At 38.0% G+C, this 26578-nt stretch overlaps 2 protein-coding genes across 4 annotated transcripts in view; one reads left to right on the top strand and one right to left on the bottom strand.

The window, feature by feature from the left end:
• Window positions 1-817: 817 nt before the first annotated feature.
• On the top strand, window positions 818-25453 carry LOC132133191 (alpha-mannosidase 2x-like). 3 transcript variants are annotated; one of them, XM_059545945.1, is made up of 26 exons: window positions 818-901; window positions 3956-4440; window positions 4477-4705; window positions 6318-6473; window positions 8085-8342; window positions 10339-10483; window positions 12415-12586; window positions 13078-13205; window positions 13277-13450; window positions 15318-15504; window positions 16085-16262; window positions 16479-16681; window positions 17696-17878; window positions 18063-18177; window positions 18647-18714; window positions 18795-18960; window positions 19037-19273; window positions 20134-20256; window positions 20345-20459; window positions 20544-20677; window positions 20843-20984; window positions 22200-22333; window positions 23334-23411; window positions 23701-23895; window positions 24087-24200; window positions 25060-25453. In XM_059545945.1, exons 4-26 carry the CDS (start codon window positions 6342-6344, stop codon window positions 25210-25212), a joined length of 3534 nt encoding a protein of 1177 aa, XP_059401928.1. In that variant the 5' UTR covers window positions 818-901; window positions 3956-4440; window positions 4477-4705; window positions 6318-6341; the 3' UTR covers window positions 25213-25453. The 3 variants fall into 3 exon arrangements, with proteins under 3 accessions (XP_059401928.1, XP_059401929.1, XP_059401930.1); XM_059545946.1 differs by lacking the exons at window positions 818-901; window positions 23334-23411 and adding an exon at window positions 1352-1371; XM_059545947.1 differs by lacking the exons at window positions 818-901; window positions 23334-23411 and adding an exon at window positions 1352-1371 and having other exon boundaries at window positions 24090-24200.
• The window catches only part of LOC132133192 (furin-like), a 108976-nt gene continuing 90597 nt past the window's right edge, over window positions 8200-26578 (bottom strand). The window contains exon 16 of the mRNA XM_059545950.1: window positions 8200-8336. Within this exon, the coding sequence (XP_059401933.1) occupies window positions 8287-8336 (50 nt within the window). The 3' untranslated portion in view covers window positions 8200-8286. The remainder of the gene's footprint in view (window positions 8337-26578) is intronic.

Genomic DNA, 26578 nt, shown 5'->3' on the forward strand with positions numbered 1-26578 from the left:
TGTAAAAAAATGGATTTAAAAATAAAGGCCGTCCACAAAAAGTGCTGAAACTGAATTATGTGAAATGTGTTAGCAAAATACATAAAATATACACATACAAACGTATTGCATTATTTACACCATCATATACAGGTATCATAACATCTGTGTATAGAGCTGTAACTAACTATGGGTCACTGGGTTGTTTGCGTTTTTCAGATCCAAAAAAAAAATATTTATAAAAATTTAAAAAAAAAACCTTTCGTGGTTTTAATACAATCTGAACTGGTTTTACTTGTTTTAAAACATTCCCAGTGCTCGCAATTTTTACAATTTTCTGTTCTCGACATAGGTTCTCGAGTGTACGCTTCCTGCTTTCGATGCGTGATGATGACGCCGCCAAATTCTACTGGTCGAGCGTCTAGTTACGTCATTAATATTCATGAGCCCAGTCTTGACTACTCGACTAAACTCCGCCTCATTTGCGCTTCTTGACCAAATAAGTCCAGAAATCTATTTTTTTTTTAATTCCGTTGTACTGACAGCGGCAATAAAATAAAACATTAATATCTGCTTTTCCCTCTGCTGAAACAATGCTTTCCATTTCTACATATCTTGTTCTAGATTTCTACATTTCTAGATAATAATTTTATGTATCTGTTCATACAGAATTGATTTTCAAAAATAAAAGCACACTGAGACGTATTCACTAAAAGTATGACAACTAGCCACGGCCTGGATTAATAATACATTTCTGGATTGTATTTTGGCACCCCGTTTATCATACTAATCACCACAGTAAATCTAACCAATCAGAAGCCAGTGCGCCTCAGTCCGCAGAAAACTGCACTTCCCACAATGCTCTGTTCCGTTCTCAAGCTCTCGCATAGGATCACAGACGTCTTTCAGGAGGAAATAACGGGTAAATATTTCATGTCCCGTAACTGCTTTCTCGTTTAAAAGCCATGCCACTAACAGGTCAGCTATTACAAAAAACGCTAGAAGTGAAGAATAACGATTTTAACGCAAGAGAGGTGTTTTCTGTAGCTTGATCGCGCGCTTGTATTGAAGAATAGACCAGAGCCAATGTATTTACATGCTCCACTTGCATAGTACGCGATCTAACCCGCGGATCTAGCTGATAAAACTCTTATATATGTCTGATCTTGAGCTGGGATGTCAGTTAGAGGGGGATATATCGGATCTAACGCGTTAAACGAGTAACTTGCCTCCATGTGTACAGATGTAGGCTTTCAGTGGATATCAGTGGGTTTGTCTACGGCAACAAGCGGGTTTATTGATGAACTATGTACTTAAAGGCTCTGATATCAGTGCTGATAACCATATCACACAAGTAGAGGCCATTATTTCAGTCATATATCTAGAAACAAGGTAAACAGTTGTGCTGCAGTCATGGCGAGGTCTTGTTTACATACTGATCACTTTTCTTTGCTTGTAGTTGTTTTTGCATATCTATATTGTAATACATCTTTATATTTAAACATCTTTTTATTTTTCAAACACTCATTGCTTGTTGTGTTTCAGTCTAAGATGCAATATACTTTTTAAAATGTATTATTATAATATATATATATTTTTAATATTGATGTATTTTTTGGTTAAATTATGGGCAAAAGCGGATATCATAAATCTACAGTCTTTTGGCTGTTGCTTAAATCCAGTTTTCACAATTTGTTGACCGGTGTGGGATTTTCAATGGCTGATGATGCCAATGCCGAAGGTGTTGGATGACCAATTTAAAGGCAAATGAGCTGTGCAACTGAGATGATTACTGAGATTTAATCTAATGAATATTCATTCAAAACATCAGTGCTGTCAAATTGATTAATCGTGATTAATCGCATCCAAAAATAAAATTTGTTTACATAATATATGTGTGTGTACTGTGGATGCACCGATCATGATTTTTCATGGCCGATTCCGATACCGATTTTTTACAAACAAAGTGGCCGATTCCGATACCGATTTCCGATTTTTTTTTTTTTTTATCTTTAAGCAACAAACAAGAAAGAAGGAAAGTGTGCATAAACAAGATGTTTATTTGGTATTTAATAGGCCAAACTGGCTTTTGGCTATTGAAAACAATAACTGCAACCATTTGAAATTAACAGCAGTAACTGCCTGTAAATAGTAGCCTACATTAAATAAAAACATAGATGTTACAGACATCAGCATTTAGCTTTTGTTTTTGAATTGGGTTGAAACTACAGAGAACTGGCCTTAAATTTAAAGATGAACTGTAACCATGTGAAATTAAAGGCAATAACTGCATAGTTCTACTATCCAAACACCACAATCAACACACATTCAATAAGATGTTTCTTAATCAGCATTCAGTATTTCAGTTTTTAAATTTGGTTTTAAATAAAAAAAAGGTCTTTACCAGTGTCTTTATTTACAGACTAAATAAAAGTATGCTATATAAATAGATTATTCCAAAATGTTAAAATCAAATATTGTTGGTGCTAATAAAACAAAGATGCAAAGTGTTTTCATTCATCCAATTTAAAAAAAAAGAAATTAGGGTAATGATTCGCATCTATATTTTTTTTAACTTGAGCCAATGAAAAATAAATAACTATTGTCTCAAGTTAAAAAATATAGATGTGAATCATTACCCTAAACATTTTTTTAACTGGATGAATGAAACACTTTTTCTCAGTGTGCTACAGCAGGTGATTTTTAAATCAAATTAAGTCGATGTAATTTTAAGGTAAAATAATCATCCTATACAGAACTGTCGTTTACTTCTGGCTTTTCAAACGTGTATGCAAGTTCTAATTTACAAAAAAAAACAAAAATAAAGTTTTGTCAGTTTAGTCCATTTCGTTTCTCATCCAACAAGTGAGAAGTTGAGCTGAACATCTCTTCACGGTCTACTCGTGTTCAGGGTGCAGACCTGTACAGTATACGCTCGCGCAGCTTTAGTGCGCGCAGAAAAGGGGCTCTTATTTGTGCGCCAGTACACCAACGTCTGATCGCTTCCTGCTATCTGTGCCTCAAGACATGAAGCTCTGCATTTCCAGTGCTGATCGGCTCCCCGTGTCCTGTGCACAGATTTCGAAATACTTCCACACAAATGACATAGCGAACGATTACAATGAAGTCTGTGTACGCCAGCGCACTTCCGGAAAAATCGGCTGAAAAAAGACCAAAAACCGGCCGATTGCCGATCGCGTATTTTAAGCAAAAACCGTCCGGTTCCAATTTATGGCCAGTCAACCGGTGCATCCCTAGTGTGTACTGTGTATATTTAAATGTGTATATATAAATACACACACATGAAAGAAATATATATATATATATATATATATGAATATATATACACACTCTACAAAATAACTTTTTTTGGGGTTAACTATCCCTTTAATTTTAATAAAACAACAAAACAGTGAAAAGTTACTCACTGCTCTTGAATGAAGAAATTTAATACAGTTCTTTTAATAAAGAATCAGTGTATAATTTATATAGTGAAGTATGTATACCTGAAAATAAAGGTCTTTGTTTTATTTGTATATTATGTGTATTTGTAATCTGTATCTTTGTATTTTTTAATAACAAAGATAAAATGATGACAGATTTTTATCTTCAGCCACTTTGGCCTAAATATCTGCCATTATTTTTTTATATTTTGTTACTTTGTAAGGTTTTGTTTAAAATAGGGAAATTAGATCGGCTGTGCTGCTCAGACAAAAATAGTAAAACAAACATGACGACAAATCATGATAAAATCGTAAAATTATATTTTTGCCGTATCGGCCCACCCCTAAATCGACAAAATTTCCCTACCGTGTTTTTGCATTGGCAATAATGTGTGTTTTTAATTGATTTATTTATTGGCTGCCATTGTCTTGATTCATGCTTCAGTAGATGCATGTGTTTGTTGTGTTCCTCGTGTAGTCTGAGGGAAAAGCATTAAACTGCACCGGTTCACTGGGATTGTTTGTTTTCACAGGGGCTTGGCTTTCCGTTTCTGAGGCTTCAGAAAGAGGAAACATGGAAGAAAGACCTTCAGATTAGCCCTATTCTTTCATTTTCTAAAAACTAGGTTTTGTTTTGGCTTCCATCAAGAGCTCTTCCATTAAGATTCCCTTTTGTAGCCTTCTCAGTTCTATGTAGCCATTCCTGGAAGCTCTCCATTTCGGACGTGTGATTGGTTGAGCTGTTTACCAGTGCTGGAGGAAAGGCCTAATCCCAGATCCTTCTGGAGAGTGCTAAGACACTGCCTGACTGGAAGCTGACGGGATTAACTTCATATTAGATTTGTGATACAAGGGAAGAAGAACACCTGCTTGTTATTACTGGCAAATCCAGGCCAACCCTGCTCTGGGTTCGACTTGCGTTTTGGATCTTGTCTGCGAGACGCCACTTTCCATTGTCAGATTTGGCACAGTTTGTCCTGTTGTAGGACTCCAGAATCCATAATCATTCAGAATCAAGGTCAGTCGTTCTTGACTGCAGAGACTAGACTTTGAGACTAGAGACTTTGTTGGATACTTTATGATATTAAAAGCATAGTGCACAAGCAGATCAGCATCATCAGTGTCTGAGAAGACCCATCAGCCAAGCTTCAGAAAGAGCCAGGTCGTTCTTATTCTGCTCTGGTCCTTCCTCTGCTCAGTGGAAACCTGCATTCGTTGCGATGGCTCCTCAGCCGACTCAGACAGGAGTGAGCACTGCTCTGTGAAGGACTACACTCGACTCTGTAAGTGAGGAAACACACATGGGTGGGCGACACTTTGTTTTAAAGACAGTCGGGTGGTGTTGATGCGACTCATGATATAGCAAGACTTAACTTAATAACAATTAAGAATAGCACATTTTTAAGTCAAAAATTTCGAAACGGCACAATTAGAATTTTTTAAAAACTGTTTAAACATTGTTATTTTAGTATTACGTACTAGCAATAGTATTTATTAATATTTTTAACTTGCTTTTATTTTTAAACTTTGTTTTAAATTTAGTCATTTCGTTATGAGCTTTTGTGATTTTTATTTTTTTTCATTTAATTTATTTTAGTTTCTTAAAAATGTAAACTTTATTTTATAAAGTTTATGTTCTTTATCTAATAATTATATTTCATTTGAGTTTTATTTCAATTAATAAAATTTTTTTATAGTAGTTTTCAGTCAATAACAACATTATTTAAACAAAACTAAAAACTGTATATAATAAAGATTTGATTATGTTTATATTGTACTATAAATTATGATTTATTTAAAAATGCAGTAATATTGTTAATATATATTTAGCTTCATTCAGTTTTGGGGTTTTGATTCACCCTAATATAACTTTATAAAGCTATTTTATTTAACGAAATTTGGCACTGTACATCATTTGATGTGTTTCATAAGTGGCCACTAGGGCTACACGATTAATTGCATGCGATTATCACGCGTGTCTCGTTAGTAAAGCCGGTTCTGTGATTAGTACTAAACATCCATCACCTGCTTTCAAATGGAGTGGCACTTAATAGACAGAGCCGTAGTTAGCTGACAAGCTACGATATATCGCGTTCATAATCGCATGCGATTCATCTGCGATTATGACGCGGTTTTGTGTAGCTTGTCAGCAAACTACGACTCTGTCTATTAAGTGCCGCTCCATTTGAAAGCAGGTGATGGATATTTAGTACTAATCACAGAACCAGCTTTACTGACGAGACACTCATGACAACCACATGTGATTAATCGTGCAGCCCTAGTGGCCACATGTTTATTTGGATTTCATTTTGTTATTTCTGTATGGCAAGCTGCAGAAAGCTGTATATCTGAGTGTGCATTGCCTAGTAATGAACTCTTGCTAAAAAGCTAGAGATGCTTCCTCTGTATTAGATTCATCCCTATTGGAAGCAGTTTGATAAAGTATTGAGGATATGTCCTCGCCATAATGGCACACACACATAGACCGGCTTTCCCAGAGGGTCATTAGATTCCCTGTCTGGGGTCCTGCTGTTCAGAACCTGTGTTGTTCTTTCCCCCCTCCTTTCTTCGGTTTGAATGGTTGAGGACAAGGGGCACTTTAAAGGAAGCTGGAATTGGCCGTGGTTTGGTCGCAGATGACAGACTCCTGCGCGGTTCCCTCTGATCGAGGCGTCCCCTGTGTATACCCTGCCTCTCCCCTATCCCACGATCTGCCGCTTTACAATTTGGAGCTCTGATGGAGAGCAGAGGTGGACTTTAAACATCGCTGGCAAATCCTTAACGCTGAGTTTCTTCCAGCAACTCTGCACTTCTGGGACAAACCTTCATCAGAACTCATTTGTGCAGGTTAACATTCTCTTCTTTTGTCTCCGCTCTTCTTGACCTCGACATTAGCATCCATCAGATAAGAAGAGGAGGATGAAACTGAAGAAGCAGGTGACCGTTTGCGGCGGGGCCATCTTCTGTGTGGCCGTCTTCTCTCTCTACCTGATGTTGGACCGCGTCCAGCACGATCCCGCCAGGAGACAGAGCGCCGGGAACTTTCCTAGGGTAAGTTGGCGGTGATCTCTTTATGAATTCCCTTTGTCCTGGATTACATTTTTTGCTGTGTGGGTCTGTTTGAATGGCTTCATTTATCAAAGTCTTCGGTGGTGGTGGTGGTGGGGGGGGTTTCAGTGTAAAAAGCTAGCGGTGTGACCAGTTCGTTTCTAGCTCTGACTCGAGCTAATTAACTACTAAATTAGCTAGTGAATAACTCTTTTCTGCCACCGAACCAAAGGCTTTTTATAAATGAAAAACCTAATTATGTGAGAAATGTGCTGGTGTTCTTCTAGAAATTATGTACAGGATGACACACAGTTGATGTGCACGTTTTATGTGCTTCATATCATAAGCCTAAAGAAAAATAATGCACGTTATGGAAATTCAGATATTGTTTGTGTTCAAAGCATGTACTAAATCATTTTTCAGTTTGATTGTTCGGGAACTTTGCACCAGCGAACACTTACAGCTTCTGTGACACTTGATGTTAGTAATACTTTCTAAGGCAAGGGATTTGAAGAAACTCCTAAGTATTACGTTTTTACATGTAACTCATCCCTCACCCTTTGTAGTACGGATCTGAATGATACCTCATATCATTCAGCATGTTGGGGAGAGGTGAGTTATTACTTTTCTACGCCATCGGACTTGTGATCTGCCTGAGGGTGATTAAAATGGCAGGAAAAAAATCCTGTGAATTTACATTGAAGAAAGTATCTAAAGACCAGAATATCATCTCTCTTGAAAACCTCTAGTACATCTTAAATTTTATATATGTATATGTGTGTATATATGTGTGTGTGTGTTTAAGGAAGATAATTTTTTTTCAATAATTGTTTGACATGTTATGACCAAAACTGATAAATAGATGATACTATTAATACTATTTTGTTAAAAAAAACAAAAAAAAATAATAATCGAATACAAAATATATTTTTGGAAGTGAATTTAAGCAGCCTAACTTTATAACATACATTATCTATTTAGACAAAATGTGACCCTGGACCCCAAAACCAGTCTTAACTGTTCATTTTTCGAAATTGTGATGAATAAGCTTTCCATTGATGCATGGTTTATTAGGATCTGAAATTATTTGGTCGAGATACAACTATTTCAAAATCGGGAATCTGAGGGTACAAAAATTAAATTTTTGTTTTTAAATTAAAATTAGTCCAAATTAATTCTTAGCAATGCATATGACTAATAAAATAAGTTGAGATTTTAGGAAATTTACACTATCTTCATGGAACATGATCTTCACTTTAATATCCTAAAGATTTTTGGCATAAAGAAATCAATTTTAACCCATACAATGTATTTTTGGCTATTGCTAAAAATTCCCCCCTGCACCTTAAGACTGGTTTTAAGACTCCAGGGTCACAAATAGTTTTTGTCCATAACATGAGAATAAAACGACCATATTGATATTGGTACATCCCCACTTGGAATTGCTACTTAAAAAGGTAAAAATCCAGTTTCTTAGTGATATTGTAGACATGTTACAGACCAGCCATGCCAGTCCTGTGTGTCGTCCCCTCTAGAGTGCTCGGGTCAGTCATGTGATGCTGTAGATTGTGGTGGTAGATAGATTACACCTCCATCCCCCTCCTTTTTTTACAGAGCCAGATTTCGGTATTGCAGAACCGCATCGAGCAGCTGGAGCAGCTCCTGGAGGAGAACCATCAGATCATCAGCCATATCAAAGACTCTGTGCTGGAGCTCACCGACACGGGGGCCATCTCTCCCAGCGGACATCTCCCCTTCCGTAGCGCCAATGGCTCCTGGGTGCTGCCCTTTGATGGCAGGCCCACCTTTCTCTCTGTCAAGCCGCTGGATTGCCAGTTCGCACTGGGCCGCAGGAGCCAAACTGACCTGCAGGTGCGAATCAGAACAGCGTCTCAGTGGGCTGAAGTGTGTAGAATGACTAGAGTTTAATGCATTGTTATCTGGATGATGACTGCAATGTGGCTTTGGGATTCGCTTGTTGTGCTTCTAGCTATACTTGCCAAGAGTTCAATCAATAGTCGCACAGTTTTGAGTCTACAACTTGTACAGTTACTTTTGCTGTTACTCCTGTAATGACTAGTGGGTCACTCGGTGTTAACTCAAACAGAGGTCCCTGGCTCAAATGTTTGATTTTTGTCAGTATTTTTACTGAAGAAAGATAAATCTGTATAGTGATGAAAGCAAAAATATAAAATTTAACAGATGTGTATTTACGGAGTAATCCACTATATTGTAGAGAGGGGTCAAAATGACAATTTTCACCTGAGATTCAGAGCCATATTATAGAAGAGTACAAATAACTTCAGAAAGATGGCAGCATTATTATATTATTTTTACACTGAGATTGGTAAGTCTATTAGTAAAATCTGCTGACTTTAGCAGTCTTTGTCGCATTATGTGGTGACCATTCAAAAATGGGAAAAGGTATTTTTAGAGTTTTTCTCCAAAAGTTTGCATGCCTGAAACTTAAGAAGTATTAAATATATCTTAATGCGCTATTAGATGTTGGGTCTTCACAAACTTTCCTTTGGGCATCTTCATTTTTAAGGCCCTCTGTGGTTACATTCCAGGAATATTAGAATCTCAATATGGCTCCAGGAGTAAATGGTTAAATTGTACAGTGGTCAAAATCCATTGAAGTGAAGTGAAGTGACATTCAGCCAAGTATGGTGACCCATACTCAGAATTTGTGCTCTGCATTTAACCCATCCGAAATGCACACACACAGAGCAGTGAACACACACACACACTGTGAGCACACACCCGGAGCAGTGGGCAGCCATTTATGCTGCGGCGCCCGGGGAGCAGTTGGGGGTTCGATGCCTTGCTCAAGGGCACCTAAGTCGTGGTATTGAAGGTGGAGAGAGAACTGTACATGCACTCCCCCCACCCACAATTCCTGCCGGCCCGGGACTCGAACTCACAACCTTTCGATTGGGAGTCCGACTCTCTAACCATTAGGCCATATTGATAGTGCATGCCATAAATATTGTTTAACCAAAAGTTTCCGTGTCTAAAATCTAAATCTGTATTGGCCATTTTGGATATTTATCAGTTGTATATTTAATTTTTTCTGCCTGTTTTAGATTTTTATTTTATTTTCAGTTAGTATTAGCAACTAATATCAGATGATATTCGTTGTTTCATTGTTTCTTCCTGTTTTAGATTAGATTCAGATTAGATTTGCCAACCCAGCACTCACTGTAATGCACTATTATCCTAGTAATGCACTATTTATCAGCATTTTATTTTTTTATTTAATTTTAATCTAATTTTAATGTTATTTTTTTAATTGGTAGTGCCCATTTTGGATTTCATCTGCTGATATTGTTTTTTTTTAATTGTTTCTGCCCATCTCAGATCAGAAGTATATTACATTTGCCATCTAGCACTCACTTTTAAAAAGATAACGATATACAATTGTACAGATTTAACCATTTTAAGAGCACTACCTCTTGAGTCAATACTATTTTAATAGTATCTGTAGTATAGTATACTATAGTATTATTAAACTCTTGAAAAAGTTACTTGGTGCACCTTTTAATATTATTTTTTAAATCCTCAGATATGTTGAGTTCTTAATCTAGAAGTCTCCATTGGCTGTGTGGTTCTGCTTCAGGCTGTCACACCTACACTAAATACAGGCCCTGTATCATCTGTCAGTTACATCAAATTGCCATGAGACCGGTCCACAACTTGTCTAGTTTTTTGGAAAATCGCTAAATGTGACATCTTTTTCACATTTTTGTGTCTCCTAGTGGAGGCTTTCATAAAGATGTTTGGGAATTGTGAAGCGGATCCAGACGTATCCGGGTGAATCCATGCAATAAGATTTGTGACAATCTCGGAATTGATTGTTTGGTCACAGATGCTGGATGTGTACTCCTTGCTGAGCTTTGATAACGTGGACGGAGGTGTGTGGAAGCAAGGTTTTGAGATCACCTACGAGCCCAACGAGTGGGACGACGAGCCCCTGCAAGTGTTTGTGGTCCCTCATTCGCACAACGATCCAGGTAGGGATTGAAACTTGATTCACTCGAAAACGTTCAGGGTTGGAAATGATTCACTTCTAGCCAGTCATAAACAAGTAGTTGTGCTGCTATCGGGTTTCATGCGTCATGCTTTGTTTGCAGCCTCGAGTGTAACTTGTGTTTTCAATTAGTCATGTTACTGGAACTGACAAAACGCAAAACCACTGTAAAAGCATCATAAAATATTCACTGATACACTAATAATATTATAGATCTCTGGTTAACAGCCCACTGGAGATGATCTTCATTGAGTAAACGAATACAATTTCAGTCTGTTTCTCATATAAAATTATTATATCTCCTCCTAAGCGCATGAGATTTATGGACGTTTATGTAGCAATACTCCCTCAGCTGCTAATCAAAATTAGCCCATAATCACTTGACCTGTTGGTGATCTTTTGACTTCACTTTCAGAGACTGGGAACAGCTTGCGTAACTGTTATTTTTGATGTTCAGAAAATGCCATTGTAAATGCGGTAACTCAATATTTAGATATTTATAATAACTTAATAATGTAGAAATCTAATTTGGATATTTATATTTTAAATAAGATGTAATATAAAGATATAAAATATATTTTTTTTATAGTAATAATAATACACAAATTGTTACATTAATTTTAACCACACCTATGGTTTGTATTTAATATCATTTTGACAATCATATTTCCTTACAAGCATGCCATGCTGATGCTTATGTTCACAATGGTTCAATTTATTTGATTAAAAATACAGTACAAATAATAATATTGTGAAATATTATTATAGTATAAAAGAACACATTTCTGTTTGAATATATTTTAAAATGTAATTTATTCCTGTGATGCAAAGCTGTATTTTCAGCATCATTCCTCCAGTCTTCAGTGTCACATGATCCTTCAGAAATCATTCTAATATGCTGATTTACTGCTCAGGAAATATTTATCAACGTTGAACACCGTCGTGCTGCCTGATATTTTTGTGGCAACCACAATTCAGTATTTCTTGAGGATTCTCTGAATAGAGAAAATAGATTTATAATTGTTACATTATAAGTCTCTGAATTGTCACTTTTGATCAATTTAATATCTTTACTAAATAAATTTTTTTTTTTTTTTTAACAGTAGTGCATGTATCTTAATTTGGATCATATTTTGTTAAAGACAAAACACTGTTTAAATGGTAATTGGGGTATTGGCTACTGTTATCTTTTGTGAAGTGTAGATTGCATGCATTTCTTTAAGAAATGTAAAAATGTTGTAAAGTTACATTTATCTACTAGAAAGTTTTCACCCCCAGCCCTTAAGCGAATGTAACATTTTTCATTTTGTTTTAGTTGTTGATGCAGCAGTGCGAATCTGAGAGTCGTGCAGGTAAAGTGGGTCAGTCACTGGGCTTGCATTTTGCAGCATTGGCACAATTTGCGAAGCACCTTAAGAGAAACACAATGAGTTTCAGCATCACCCACAGGACAGATACGTTTCCAAATCTGCTCGCGAAGCCCTGCAGTTGGCATTTTTTGCAGCGTTATGAAAAAAACAGAGAATCTAATACTTTAAAGTCAGTGACCCGATTCCCTGTTGTTTTATTGGGGTCAGTACCCGTGACAATGGTCTTTGTGGTGCTGCGCATTTAATGCAGATTGTGTAATACTGAACATGCTCCCTGTATGTTTCAATCAGTCTGCCTCTCTAAGGGTCAGCGCGGATCTGTTCAAGCAGTGCCTCTGAATAATGAACAGATTTTGTTATTTTGAACAGGTTGTTGTTCAGGGAACGAAGTGTGGCCAAACGGCTCCGCTTCAAAACTTTTCAGTGTTTTATCAAAAGAAGATTTGTCTTTAGCACATGTTCTGTGGTGGCAGAACGAGATCTGATCTGTTTGCTGTCCTTGGATGGTTTTAACTGGGACTTTACCACACTTCTTTTGTGACAGGATGGATCAAAACATTTGACAAGTACTACAATGACCAAACCCAGCATATCTTCAACAACATGGTGGTCAAACTGGCCGAAGATCCTCGCCGGAAATTCATTTGGTCGGAAATCTCGTTCTTCGTCAAATGGTGGGAAAGCGCAGATGTCCATAAACAAGAGGCAATGCGCAAGTGAGTAACATTTTTATGTTCAATTTTGAAGTTAAAAATAACATGAGGTTAAAGTTGCATTTGGAAGATTTCTTTCAAAATGTAACAATCAAACTTTACCCTCTTTTTTTTCTTAGATTGTCTATTGATTTCATATGCTTTGCATCACAGGAATACATTAAATTTTATATTATATTAAAATAGTAACCAGTTATTTTAAATTATAATAAACCATTTTTCACAATCTAATCAATTCCTGCCCGAGCTGCTGTGTTCGCTTGGAAAGTGTTAGGTTATGAATGAAAACTGGGTCCTTGTTCAGTGCCCTCATTCTGTCTTTTGTGTTTAGATGCCCACTCTTGATCAGTTCATCTTAACTCAGTAATCCACTGAAGGTTAATCAGTCTAGATGCTCCTTATATACTCAGCTCTAATGTAGTGGATTTCTTCACCTCGTCTTGTGATCAGTGCTTTAAATGTTCAGAATCCTCTCTAAATCGGTTTTCTTTCAGGCTGATCCTCGGTGGACAGCTTGAGATGGTGACGGGAGGCTGGGTCATGACAGACGAAGCCAACGCTCACTATTTCGCCATGATCGATCAGCTCATTGAAGGCCATCAGTGGCTAGAGAAAAATCTGGGTAAGAGGGGGGTGATCTTCAAAGCGGCTCGTTCAGATTGGTTTGGGATATTAATGCGTGTGTTACTGCAGGTGTGATTCCTCACTCTGGCTGGGCCGTTGATCCGTTCGGGCACAGCGCTACGATGCCTTACCTACTGAAACGGGCGAACATAAGCAGCATGCTGATCCAGAGGGTCCATTACTCCATCAAGAAGCACTTCGCAGCCACACGGAGCCTTGAATTCATGTGGAGGCAGGCCTGGGGTGAATGACCACAAAAACATTAATACTCAAAGCATTAATATTACACATTTAATCAACTGAGAATACAATATCTCCCAAGGGTTTCAAATTAGAAAGTATTTAAGTTTTTTTTTATTTTCAGTAAAAAAAAAATCATTTTAAGTAATTTTAGTACTTCACCTTAGAATCATTTTATTTTAGTTAGCTGCCAATGTGATATTTCTCAGTTTTGTTTAAGGTTACTTTTTTATTTAATATTTGAAATGTATTTTTTATTTCAGTTTTAGTTTCAGTAATTTTAGTACTAAAAACTTATTTTATTTCAGTTAGTTTCAGTAAGTATTTGTCTAATATTTTTTTATTTAGATAAATTTTTTTTTTAGATTTTTAATATTTGTATTTTAATTTACTTAAGCTTTATTTCAATTACCGTATTTTTCGGACTATAAGTCGCACCTGAGTATGTCACATCAGTCCAAAAATACGTCATGATGAGGAAAAAACATATATAAGTCGCACTGGACTATAAGTCGCATTTATTTAGAACCAAGAGAAAACATTACCGTCTACAGCCGCGAGAGGGCGCTCTATGTCTTCAGTGTAGACTACAGGAGCACTGAGCAGCATAGAGCGCCCTCTCGTGGCTGTAGACGGTAATGTTTTCTATTGGTTAATTTTTCTTGGTTCATTTCTCTCGGTTCATGTCAAATTAATTTTGATAAACAAGTCGCACCTGACTATAAGTCGCAGGACCAGACAAACTATGAAAAAAGTGCGACTTATAGTCCGGAAAATACGGTAGCAGAAATGATTAATTTTAATCATCAGTGTGAATTATATCAACAGATTAAACATTAAAAACGGACTGTTTTTAATACAGTTTTATTAACAGCACTTCTTATACGTGGTGCTTGATCATCTAGCACATTTATGCTACAGACATGAATGAAACCTCAAAATAAGGGGAAGTGTGCTGTTACATTTCGAAGCAGTCTAAGTTTAGACTTTCTCTTGGTGGCTGAAAAGATCCCTTAGACTCCCTCTGAGCCATATCTAGTAAGCTACATATAAACACCCTTGAAATTGTAAAAATAACTCCTAAAACACATTAGGAAGCGCCTAGCAACTAGTCCAAAAAAACAAAACCTAGCATCATGGCAATGTGTTTTATATGCGCAAGCACCACTTAAGAAAATGTACTAATTTAGTTAATAACTATAATGAACCAGAACATAGCATTTGTGACCCTGGAGCACAAAACCAGTCCTGAGTCACTGGGGTTTATTTGTAGCAATAGCCAACAATACATGTATGGGTGATGTATGCCTTCAAATTTGGCATCGGACGATGCCTACAGTGAAACATTGTGATGGACGATGACATCGGTGGGGGGATTGGGGGAGGTGTACCCGAAGCGTGAATACTTATCTTGGAAAACAACTAACAATTCCTAACACCTTGTCTACACTGGATGCGAGCGGTGCGGCGTGACAAAATACTATAGAACCACTGATCTATAATAGAGATTCATTATATATAGATCAGTCAATAGAATTGACTGAATAGAATTTAGATTTTTTTTTTGCTTCCTTCAGATTCCAGATTTTCAAACAGTTGTATCTTGGCAGATATTGTCCGATCCTAATAAACCATACATCAATGGAAGGTTTATTTATTCAGCTTCCATGTGATGTATGAATCTCAATTTTGAAAAATGGACATTTAAGACTGGTTTTGTGGTCCAGGGTCACACTTTAATTACATGTTAGAAAGGCTTCACATGTCTAATGAAGGTTTTGAAAGCTTCTTTTGAAAGGAGTCTTGCCAACCCATCTCAGTGGCTCAGAGACTACATCAGAGTTGATGTATTTCATTTCTTTATTTTCAGATATTGAATCGGGCACAGACATGTTCTGCCACATGATGCCATTTTATAGCTACGACGTGCCTCATACATGTGGCCCAGACCCCAAGATCTGCTGCCAGTTTGATTTCAAGAGGCTGCCGGGCAGTCGAGTCAACTGTCCGTGGAAGGTGCCGCCCCGAGCCATCACGGATGCCAACGTGGCCGAGAGGTGAAGCTCTAGGGCTGATTTATATGGAACCAGGGAATACATTTGATTCAGGGGAGTTTAATGTAGGTTAATTTCCCGTGTTCGCCAACAAAACTCATTTGTCCATCACCCAGCTGGCACCAGCTGTATTTATACGAGTGGCTCTTGAACTGGGCTCAAGCCCAAATCCAGTGCTCTCTCACTCTGCGGAAGAAAACCAGGATATTAACAAGCTTCTAGCAATTAGTAAGCACCTGTCATTACACTCCAGAGATCTTTCAAGTTTACTGGAACAGGCAGAAGGTTTACTTTTAGCTTCATGAGTCATTTCTTTCAGAATATTCAAACGCGTTTTCTTCCCATTGGTATGAATAGACAACAGCATTTTTTTAAAACATTATAAATGCCTTTACTGTCTGTTTCGATCAATTTAATATGTCCTTGCTCAATAAAAACATTCATCTCCCTGAACCAAACTTTGGGAGTGTGAATATACACCACTTTTTGTCTATTCAACACTTAACGTGTTTTTAAACGATTGCTAGCCTTGATAAAACCCAATCCAGTGGATCTGCTTCATATTTGACATTTTCTGTTTCAGAGCTGGCGTTCTGCTTGATCAATACCGTAAAAAATCCAAGCTGTTTCGTAGCAAAGTGTTGCTGGTTCCTCTTGGGGACGACTTCCGCTACGACAAAGCATTAGAATGGGACCAGCAGTACTTCAACTACCAGAAACTGTTTGATTACATGAACTCCCGCCCGGAAATGCACGTAAAGGTATGTTTTCTGATAAACGTATTAAAGGCTAAGACTCAGATAATCCTCTGCAAGTTTGTCAGGAAGAGGTTTAATTAGGTCTAGATCGGTTTCTGCAATTTTAAACAAACTCCGCTTTTGATGTTCAACTAGGAATAATTTGAATGAATAATTGAACTCCGATGAGTGCAGATGAAATGAATTGGAATTGCCCTGAAAGTAAATCTCTGTTCTCAGGCCCAGTTTGCAACGCTGACAGATTACTTTAATGCGGTGTACAAGGCTAAAGGAGTCGCTCCGGGGACGAGACCACCCGATTACCCTGTGCTGAGCGGAGACTTCTTCGCTTATGCAGATAGAGAGGACCATTACTGGAGCGGATACTACACCTCACGTCCCTTCTACAAAAACCTGGACCGTGTGTTAGAATCTCACCTACGGTTAGTCAATGAAACATGCAACATGTGTCTAATATCTCATCTGTTAAGATATGAAAAGAATTTGCCTAGCTAAGGATGGAATGCTACGTAGCTGATAGTTTTTGATATTGGCTGATATTTAATTGTTCATGTTCATTTACCTATTTTTAAATGTAGATTACATTTCTGTCTTCAGCATAAATCATTATTAATATTCATTTTTTATACTGTACATTATAATGCTGTGATGTCTAAATGCACTTAGCATTTAAAATGATTTTAGTTTACATTTTGGGTGTAATTATGTTTTTATTTATTGTATTTTTATAAAATACAAAATGTAGTTATATATATATATATATATATATATATATATATATATATATAATAAATAAAAAAGATATTATAGAATTTTAATATCAGCCATTTATCTTTTTTTTTTTTTTTTGGCTTTAACTTAATTTTTTTTTTATCATTATTGGCCAGCATTTTATTAATGTAATTTTTAATTGTAATCAGTGTACCAAGTGTATCACGGAAATCAACTACAAATGGTTCATTTATAAATGTCTCTGCAAATTAAGCTGGGATTGAAGAGTATTTTTACACAAAGCTGTTATTTAACACTTTACAATTCAAAAAGTAGCTTTCAGCCAGAAATGTTCTAATGAGGGTATGTGGAGGCCTTTTAATTTTTAATATGCAGCACATTTAAATTTTGCACCGACAAACGTCGAGGTATCTGAATTTAGTCCATTATTTTAGCAACTTTGGAAAGTGTCTGGTTTTATTTGCCAGAGACTCAATTATGCTTCGGATAAAAGCCTGTTCTCTGTGGCATTACTGGGGAATAATTAAAAAAAGTTATTCTCCACGTGGGTGACAAGTCTTTCTCCTGAATTAAGCACGAGGCATTGCCTAATTACTGTCATTACTTACTCGTTAATTCTATTATCAGTGGCTTCTCAGTTTTTCAAGTCTCGCTGTTTCGTTCAGTTTCATGAACTCTAAGACAGTTTGGTTTTGTGTTTGTAGAGGGGCAGAAATTCTCTACAGCCTGGCGGTGGCTCACGCGAGACGTGCAGGATTGGAAGGACGTTATCCTGTTTCAGATTACTCCCTCCTCACCGATGCCAGGCGCAACATAGGGCTGTTCCAGCACCACGATGCCATCACGGGCACTGCCAAAGAGGCTGTCGTCATCGACTACGGAAACAGGTTTCTGAATAAAAGCGTGCAGATTTCATCCGCATCAACTGATTAGAAGATGTTTAGAGATCAAAGGAAGTCTCTCAGGGTGTTATTACTGAAATCTCATCTTTAATGGTCCATTTTCAGCATTTTTCGAGTTTGATGGCTTACGATTTGCAAGCGGTTCTTGATTGGTTTCTCCTCCCCCCAGGCTACTACATTCTCTGGTCGGTCTGAAACGAGTCCTCATTAATGCTGCACACTTCCTGGTAATAAAGAATAAAGACATTTATCGCTTCTACCAGACGGAGCCTTTCTTAGAGACGGTGAGGAACAGCCTTGCTTTTTCTAAAATCAGCACGTTTAACTCTTGTCCTGTGCTTAAAATCCTAATCCAAATTTGGTGTTCCCAAAAATGACCGGCCTCTTAAAAATAGCTTGTAAATCTCTCAGTGTGCAATATTATAGGCAACTCTTTGATTCAATCTAAATAGCAGGTTAATAGTAGGCGTTGATTTTGATTTCTCAATCATTTGGGCAATATTTTCTCTAATATCAAATACTATAGCATAAGAAATTTACAAGTTGTTTTTAGGCCTATTGACCAGAAACAAGGTTGTAAAAATTTGGGTGAAGTTGTGACACCCTGTGTGAGCAAAGTCAGTTTTAGTCCAATGGAATAACATTTAACAAGCTCTTGTTTGGAAAAATAAAATCCTCTCTGGGTTCAAATGACCAGAACACAACATGAGGGGTAAGAGTCTGACCTTTTGACCTCTGTGCATGTGACTGTAGGACGACAGACGTGCCACACAAGACTCTCTCCCGCAGCGCACGCTTATCGAGCTGGAATCTACTCCCAGGTGAGATGCGCTATCTGATCTTGAACGCTGCAAATGCTGTCAGTTTTTCATTGTGCAGATACGATCTTCCTCTTCTTCAGGTATCTGGTGCTGTTTAACCCCGTCGAGCAGGAGCGTCTGTGTGTGGTCACCATACTGGTGAATTCTCTAAGAGTTAGGGTTCTCACTGAAGACGGGCAGACGTTACCGGTTCAGCTCAGCGCGCAGTGGGCGTCTGCTGTTGAGATGAGTGGAGAGGTCTATCAGGTGTGTCTGTTTGTGTCCATATGTTCCAGCATCTTAAAGTCAGTCTGAAAGCCTATACTCTTGTCTCTTCGTTCAGGCTTCTTTTATGGCACGCCTCCCAGCTCTGGGATTGGCCGTCTTCCACCTGTATGACTCTGCTGACTCCCCCATGACGCTGCGCTCTGATACGCTGCTCAGGATCCCGGGACGGGGTCAGAGCATACGGGGTTTGGACCCTCTGCCCGTGCGGTCGCAGACGGTAGACGCCCAACCGTTCTACATCCAGAGCCAGTCTCTCACTCTGGGCTTCTCTGGAACCACAGGCCTGCTGGAGGTGAGATGGGAAGTGCTGAAGATGCTGTTGTGTTAGGAAGTGAGAAATGAACCGGGGCGTGAGGGTAAAATGCCTCAGGAAGTTTAGTGAATTCCCCTGCTTGTTTTTTGTTTTGTTTACCCCATACACCGTTATCTGATTTGCATAATTCCTGAAGTAAACCGACTGCTGAAACAATTGAACAAGCATATGCAAATGATTCAGTCAATGAATTCCCGCTTGTTTTTATATGAATAGAAAATTTAGGGTTGAGTAATATATTTTGTCTTGCAGTATTAAGAATTTTTAAATCATTTTGTATCGTATGTATAAATCGCATCTGATATAAATTTTTGCATGCTCTATTTTTTTTTCCATTTTGATTACCTTTCCCTCACTTAAAAGTATATTTTTAAAGCTGTAATAATTTAATAACATTGTTAAATGTAATCTTTAGCAAAAAAAAGAAAAAAAAGTAATTTTTGTGTACTGTACGTTAGTGTTGTGTTCCCTAAATCCATTTGTAGATTTTAAAATTATTCATTATAGTTTATTTTTTTGTTGTCAAATATCAGCTTGTAGGTATTGGCCAGAATTTGAATATATGTGCAAACCTAGAAAAAAATTGCCTTAATCTGAAGAAAAATATGCTTGAAAATCAACAAGACTGAGTAAATATTTCATGGTAATAAAAAAGGAAGTTTCCAAGCTATGACATCAGCAGTTTATTTTTATGTTCAGTCATCTGGCCAAGTGTTCAAAGGAAATGAAACGTATCCCTGTCCTATTTTTGTAGTGCATATGCTGTTGTGTCCTCTTTTAGAGTCCGCAGATGAGTCTACAATGATTCTCTCTCTCTTGCGTGCTCTTTTCTCCATCAGAGCATTCGACGTAAAGATGATCCCCAGGAGGTGAGGGTACAGATCCAGTTCCTCACATACGGCACTCGACCCTCTAAGGATAAGAGCGGGGCCTATCTCTTCCTGCCGGACGGAAATGCCAAGGTAGTGTCCGGTAGTCTTAACTGCAGCGAAAAGCAATTTATCAAACAATGAGGGGTGAACTAACACCTTCCTTTCTGCTCGCTCTCAGCCCTATTCGCAGAGAGAAGCCCCTGTAGTGCGTGTGGTGGAAGGGCCTCTCTTCGCTGAGGTTGTGGCACATTATCAACACTTCCAGCAGACGGTCCGCATTCATAATGTTCCAGGTAGGCATCCATCTGTCTCCCATCCAAACACGATCGTGTGAGGACATCTTGCCCTGTCTGATCATCTCACTCTCTGTCGGTCAGGAATTGATGGTCTTTCTCTGGACATCACCACCATGGTGGACATCAGAGATCAGAATAACAAGGAGCTGGCCATGCGGCTGGTTACCGACATTCAGAGCGGAGATACTTTCTACACAGACCTCAATGGTTTCCAGGTGAAGTGTAAATGTCCACAAATTTTCGAGGTTCATCGAGCTGGTGTTCTTGGTTTTATTTAACCAAACAGCATGGAGTAAAAGTGCACCATAGTTTGTCCTAGACTCGGATTAATCGCCAGCCAGATAATCAAGCTAATGCTCCATGTTTTCCTTGCTCATCAGATCCAGCCTCGCCGGTACTTCCAGAAACTTCCAATGCAGGCTAATTTCTACCCAATGCCCACCATGGCATACATTCAGGACAGCCAATACCGGCTCACGCTCCACACGGCCCAGGCGCTCGGGGTCAGCAGCCTGGCCAGCGGTGAGGAGGGCTCACACATACTGATACTGCAAAAAAACAAACACGGTTACTACTTTATTTAGCCAGTACAAGAGATTTGATTAGATTTTTTACAAATGTATTTTCAGTTAGATTTTTTAAATACAAATTATGGTGCAAAAACTAAAATGGAACTTAAATGTAGCCTAAGTTTTTATGAGGGTTAATATAAATTTGATAAATGTAAATGCATTTTCATAATTTTTTTATTATCTAAAATGCCATTTAAATGAGTATAACTTCTACAGTGTAATTGTACCATATTTGTTATTGGTTCGTATTAGAAATGTTTTTTTTCTTTAATTTTTAAAGGTTTTATTTATTTTTTTTTTTTATTTTAAATACTTTTTGGTGCAAAACCTAAAATGCAATTAAAATACTTTTAATTGAATGTTATTTACATACAAAAAAGTTAGCCAAACTTTTTTTATTTGTTATTAATATTAATTTGGTTACATGATTTATTAATATATTTTATATAAACTTTTTTTTTTTTTTTTTTACTAAATTGCCATTAAATCAGAGAAACTTCTTGCACACCATAATTGTACCATATCGGTTATTGATCCGTTTTAGAGTTTTTTTTTTCTATTTTTATTATTAAATGTAATTACATTTTTATACAAATGTATTTTTATTTGTACTTAAAGTTGCAAAAACTAAAATGCAATTAAACACTATACTTTTATTCTTATTTTTTATAAACACTTTATTATTTACATAAACTTCAACAGCATTGGATAATTTGCTTATTAATATTGTTACAGATGCTTCAGGAAGATTACGAAGCAACAAAAGCATGTCCTAATTAATATTCATGAGCTGAGCTTTTACCATAGTAGGAATCAAACTTTTTTTCACCTGGGTACCAAATTGAGCTGACAATCAATCCCATTGAAAAACTCTCCTCATAATGCTGTTTTCAATTTAGTATCGACTTGGTACCGAAGTACCGGTGCTTTTTAGGTCAACAGCAGTGAGTTTCTTGGTAGGATGAAACATGAATCAGGGACTCAGACGGTAGGGAGGAGGAAAAACACTAACAGTGGGGTGCAGTGCTCTGGTTCTGTATTGATCTGATGCAATGTACTCAATAAGGAAGATGAAGTGAGTGTCTAATGCTTTGCCTCACTGTATGTTATTACCGCCCTCTTCCCTCTTCATCCTTCCCTCGTGCACTCTTTCCATCTTCTACAGGTCAGCTGGAGGTGATCCTAGACCGCAGACTGATGCAAGACGATAACCGGGGTCTTGGGCAGGGCCTGAAGGACAACAAACGAACAGCCAATCGCTTCCGTCTTCTGCTGGAGAGGAGGAGCAACAGTGGAAAGGTTTTCCCTCTCTAGACGAGGATACAAATGCATTAAACCATCAAAAAATCTAACTCACACACTGGATTAGTACAAACTTATTCTGATCAAGAACTAACTTCTTAACATGTGAGACTGCAATATAGTCAGGCAATTGCTACCTGTCGATTACATTAAATTAATCGAGAAAAATAATTTTTTTCAGCAACATAATCATTTTGGGTGTGGGGTTTTTCATAGTTTACATGCTACTCGTCGCCTCAAACTAAATGAAAAAATATTTAAAGTATTACATGAGAGAAACCATGACCAGATTTTCCTCAGAAGTGCAGCCTGGTGTATTTTTTTTTTTTTTTTTTATACAATTTTATTTAATGGCTGACTGATAAAAGCGGTGCACCCTGACTGGTGAGAATCAAAGCGGTTGATTAATCTGATTGGAGCCTGAAATTTCGCCTCCACATGAGAGCTCTGTTATGCATACCGAAATATAAGTCCTTCAGCGGTGTGAGGGGTATGGAAATGCTCAGTTCACTCAGTGGCCTGTAGGGGGCTCTCTACTGTTGCTCATGACCGCTTTGAGAAGGCTCTAGGGACAGTATCATCCAGAGTCTAGCAGTCGAAAAGCTGGCAAGTGTGTAATAATAGATAATGTACTTCAGAGATTTTATGCAAACTGGCTCAGATTGATTTGAATAATATATCTTTTTATTCGAATCATGCTGTCGCCTGAAAGATTTTAAATATAGTGTCTTATACAGGACACTATATTACGTATTACAAATGTTAATAAAAAAAATCAACTGTCCAAAAAAAAAATATAGTAATTTTATTTTCTAATATAAAAATATAAATATGATATAAAATTATAATGTGTATATACTGTATATATGTAAAAATGGCCTTTAACAAAGCGCCCCCTTCTGTTTCCTTTCATTCCAGCTCATCATGCCCCTCTTATGTATTTCACAAGCTCTTTTTGTTTTTCTTCCTGTCTGTCTTTCTCCTCTCATGCATGCAGCCTGCTGGCTCCTATGTCAGAGTCACCAACATCATAAACAAAATCATTGCTGGTATTTTAGGAGATGGCCAGGAAGAGGTAACATTATTGCAGTGGTGGAGAGTGACACCTTAGCAACTAGTTCAGCTTGTTACCATAGCAACAAGTGCCAGGTTTCCACCTGGATTAAGAGGCCAAAGGTCGTTTCCTGTCCGCTATCTCCACCTGTCCTGCGGGCTGTAGATCAGTAGTATGTAGAGATAGTAACTGTATTGAGCTTTTCTCATGCGGTGTACCCAAACAGTTCTTTTAGCGGTCACAGTATGTCACGTGAAGGTAAGTGCACTTGCATGAAGTCGTTTTCCTGATGCATGTCTGTATGTTCCAGCCGGTGGACAGCAGACCAGTCAGCTTCCCGTCGCTGCTCAGTCACATGACCTCCACCATCCTGAACCACGAGGTGCTGGCACTGCCCGTGTTGCCCAGGAAACATGGTGTGCCCCCCATGCGTACCTTCGCTCCATTGGCTGGCACCCTGCCCTGTGACTTCCACCTGCTGAACCTCAGGAGCATCCAAAGCCAGGTAAACGAGAGCCCTGGGAGAAAAATGTGTGTCAGTATTGATCTCACCTTCTGTGAGACTGATGAAGGCTTAGAGTTCCTAATGAAAACAACGTTCACACTTTCTTGTGGTCTGAAGGTTTAATTGTGGGTATTTTTGGAGGGGGATTTATTTTCAGTGGCATTTATTTGGTATCGTGTTATTTTTTTCAGCAGGATGCTCACTCTCCATCTTCCTACACGGCTCTGCTCCTCCATCGACTGGGCCTGGACTGTGGTCTGGAGGCCCAGAACCCTGGTTTCAACTGCACTACCACACAAGGCCAGGTCAGTGTCCTTGGAGCAAAAAATCCTTTTACTAAAAATACTTTATATGTGTCTGTGTTTATGTATGTATATAAACATAAACGCACACATTTTTGTTTTTATTCATTTATAAATTATTTCTAGGAATACTTTGATAGCCTACATATACACGTGCACATGTACACACACATACATATATGTGACCATGGACCACAAAGCCAGTCTTAAGTCGCTGGGGTACATTTTTAGCAATAGCCAAAAAACATTGTACGGTCAAAATAATCAACTTTTCTTTTATGCCAGAAATCATTAGGATATTGGGTAAAGATCATGTTCCATGAAGAGATTTTGTAAATTTCCTACCTTAAATATCTCAAAGCTGAAATTTTGATTAGCAATATGCATTGCTATGAACTTCAATTGGACTACTTCAAAGGCGATTTTCCTTTTTTTTTTTTTTTTTTTGGTTCCAGATTTTTTAAAAATGGTTGTATCTCTGCCAAATATTGTCCTTTCCTAATAAACCATACATCAATGGAAAGCTTATGATGTACAGTATACATCTCAATTTTGGATAAATTTACACTTAAGACTAGTTTTGTGGTCCATAGTCACACACACACACACACACACACACACTATATATATATATATATATATATATATATATATATATATATATATACACACACACACACACACAGTAGTGTATATACAATTCAGTCAGCTTTATATTTCTTTTGTGAGTATTTGACACATTTGAGCGGTGTAGTTGTGGTTCCCTTCATTTTGACGGGTCTAAACCGTGTGGATGCATGTAGGTCTGATAAAAGGCTATATTTAGTCGTTCTGAATATCAGTCTCTGATCTTTCTTCCCAGCTCTCCATTTCTGGGCTGTTCCGTGGGCTAGATCTTCAGCTCCTGCAGCCCATGTCTCTGTCTCTGATGCACTCCCAGCCTCCGCTCTCCAACGACTCCTCCATCCATCTGGAGCCAATGGAGATCTCCACCTACAAGCTCAAGCTGTGCTAGAACCATGTTGCACCAGAACCGGGCTCTCTGTGTTGACCCTTGGAACCTGTGCTAAAGCGGACAACCACAGCTGGATGAGCAGAGGACTCTTTTGGAGATTGTTTATCCTGATTAAATGTATCTCAATCAACGCTAACTAAACTCTTAGCAAAATGGGGAAAAAAAAGACCCGAGGATGAGAACGTTCCAGCCAAAGTCAGATTTGGTAGCTGGCCTGTGCGCTGAGATAAGAATGTCCAAGTGATTTTTTATTATTTTTTTTTTTTTTTAGATATTTTATCCAGCAGAATACTAATCGGTGAACATCTTTTATTCCAAGTGCCAACTTTTTTTTTTTTTTTTCTCTCCCTTTGTCTTTGGCTGGAACTGCTGACCATTTCTCATGCATCGCTGGAGTTCGTACTGTATGTAAATATATCAAAAACGAAATACAGATCTGGATCTGTACAAAACTGTGGGACTCAGTGCAATATATGAAGCTTCTTGAAGCCCTTTTGTTTCTTCATTTCATTTATCTATCCCTAAGGCCTTGGATAGATAGGCTACTCTTGAATCTGTGTCATTCTTTGAGCTCACGCAGTTCTTTTTATTTCTTTATCTCTGCTGTGGACGGTTCTGCCTCAACTCGGCGGCAGGTTGTTGTTTTTCTATGAATGTCAATCAACCAGCTTGGCCTGCGAAGACTGTCGTGCTGTAACGGACGCGGCATTTACAGATCTCTTTCTTTCAGGACGGCTCGCGAACTTTGCAGACAGAAGAAGACGTTTACGATCCAGCAGCGGTTGAGTCTTTGGTTAGCGTTTTCATAGAACTGTTATTGGGTTACGCCTCAAATCGCATGACGAGAACTGACGTTTACAATCTTTTTCCTTCCTTTTCCATCCTAGCTTCTGTTAATGAATTAAGCTGCTGCTTAATAAGCCAGCTCTGGATTAACCACAACACATTTGAGTTTTTTGTACCATTTTGATTGTCTAGGCGCAGAATGTGCATTTATACTTTGTCATATTATATGCAGGTTTGAGTCGTATTTAAGTCAGTCAGTCGGTCTTATTTCAAGACCAAGATCAGCCAAGACTCGGATCGTATGAGCTTACCTAGACAACAACACATTCGCTTGATATACCTTCTCGCAGTATTTTCAGGTAAACAGAACTCGTATTCGATTGTAAAGGTACTAGTGCAGGTAGCAACGGGTTCCTTCACTCAGATTTAGCCAATTTCACACACGAAAACCCGTTTAGGCCTTATCTCGCTGTAGGAAGCCCATCTGTAATGTGTAGCAGACCCATCTCAGTCATCCCTTCTGGCTTTTGTCTGTCACCTCAGTTTGCTTGAATCAGACCATTTTGAACATAAGAATGCT

Source organism: Carassius carassius, chromosome 50 (assembly GCF_963082965.1).
Source record: "Carassius carassius chromosome 50, fCarCar2.1, whole genome shotgun sequence".
In the NCBI taxonomy this organism is placed as follows: domain Eukaryota; kingdom Metazoa; phylum Chordata; class Actinopteri; order Cypriniformes; family Cyprinidae; genus Carassius; species Carassius carassius.

Coding starts and splice junctions, on each gene's coding strand:
- LOC132133191 (XM_059545945.1), top strand. CDS start 6,342: ATGAAACTGAAGAAGCAGGTGACCGTTTGCGGCGGGGCCATCTTCTGT. Junction 16,263..16,478: donor GCCCGGAAATGCACGTAAAG/GTATGTTTTCTG, acceptor CTCTGTTCTCAG/GCCCAGTTTGCAACGCTGAC. Junction 20,257..20,344: donor TGCCGGACGGAAATGCCAAG/GTAGTGTCCGGT, acceptor GCTCGCTCTCAG/CCCTATTCGCAGAGAGAAGC.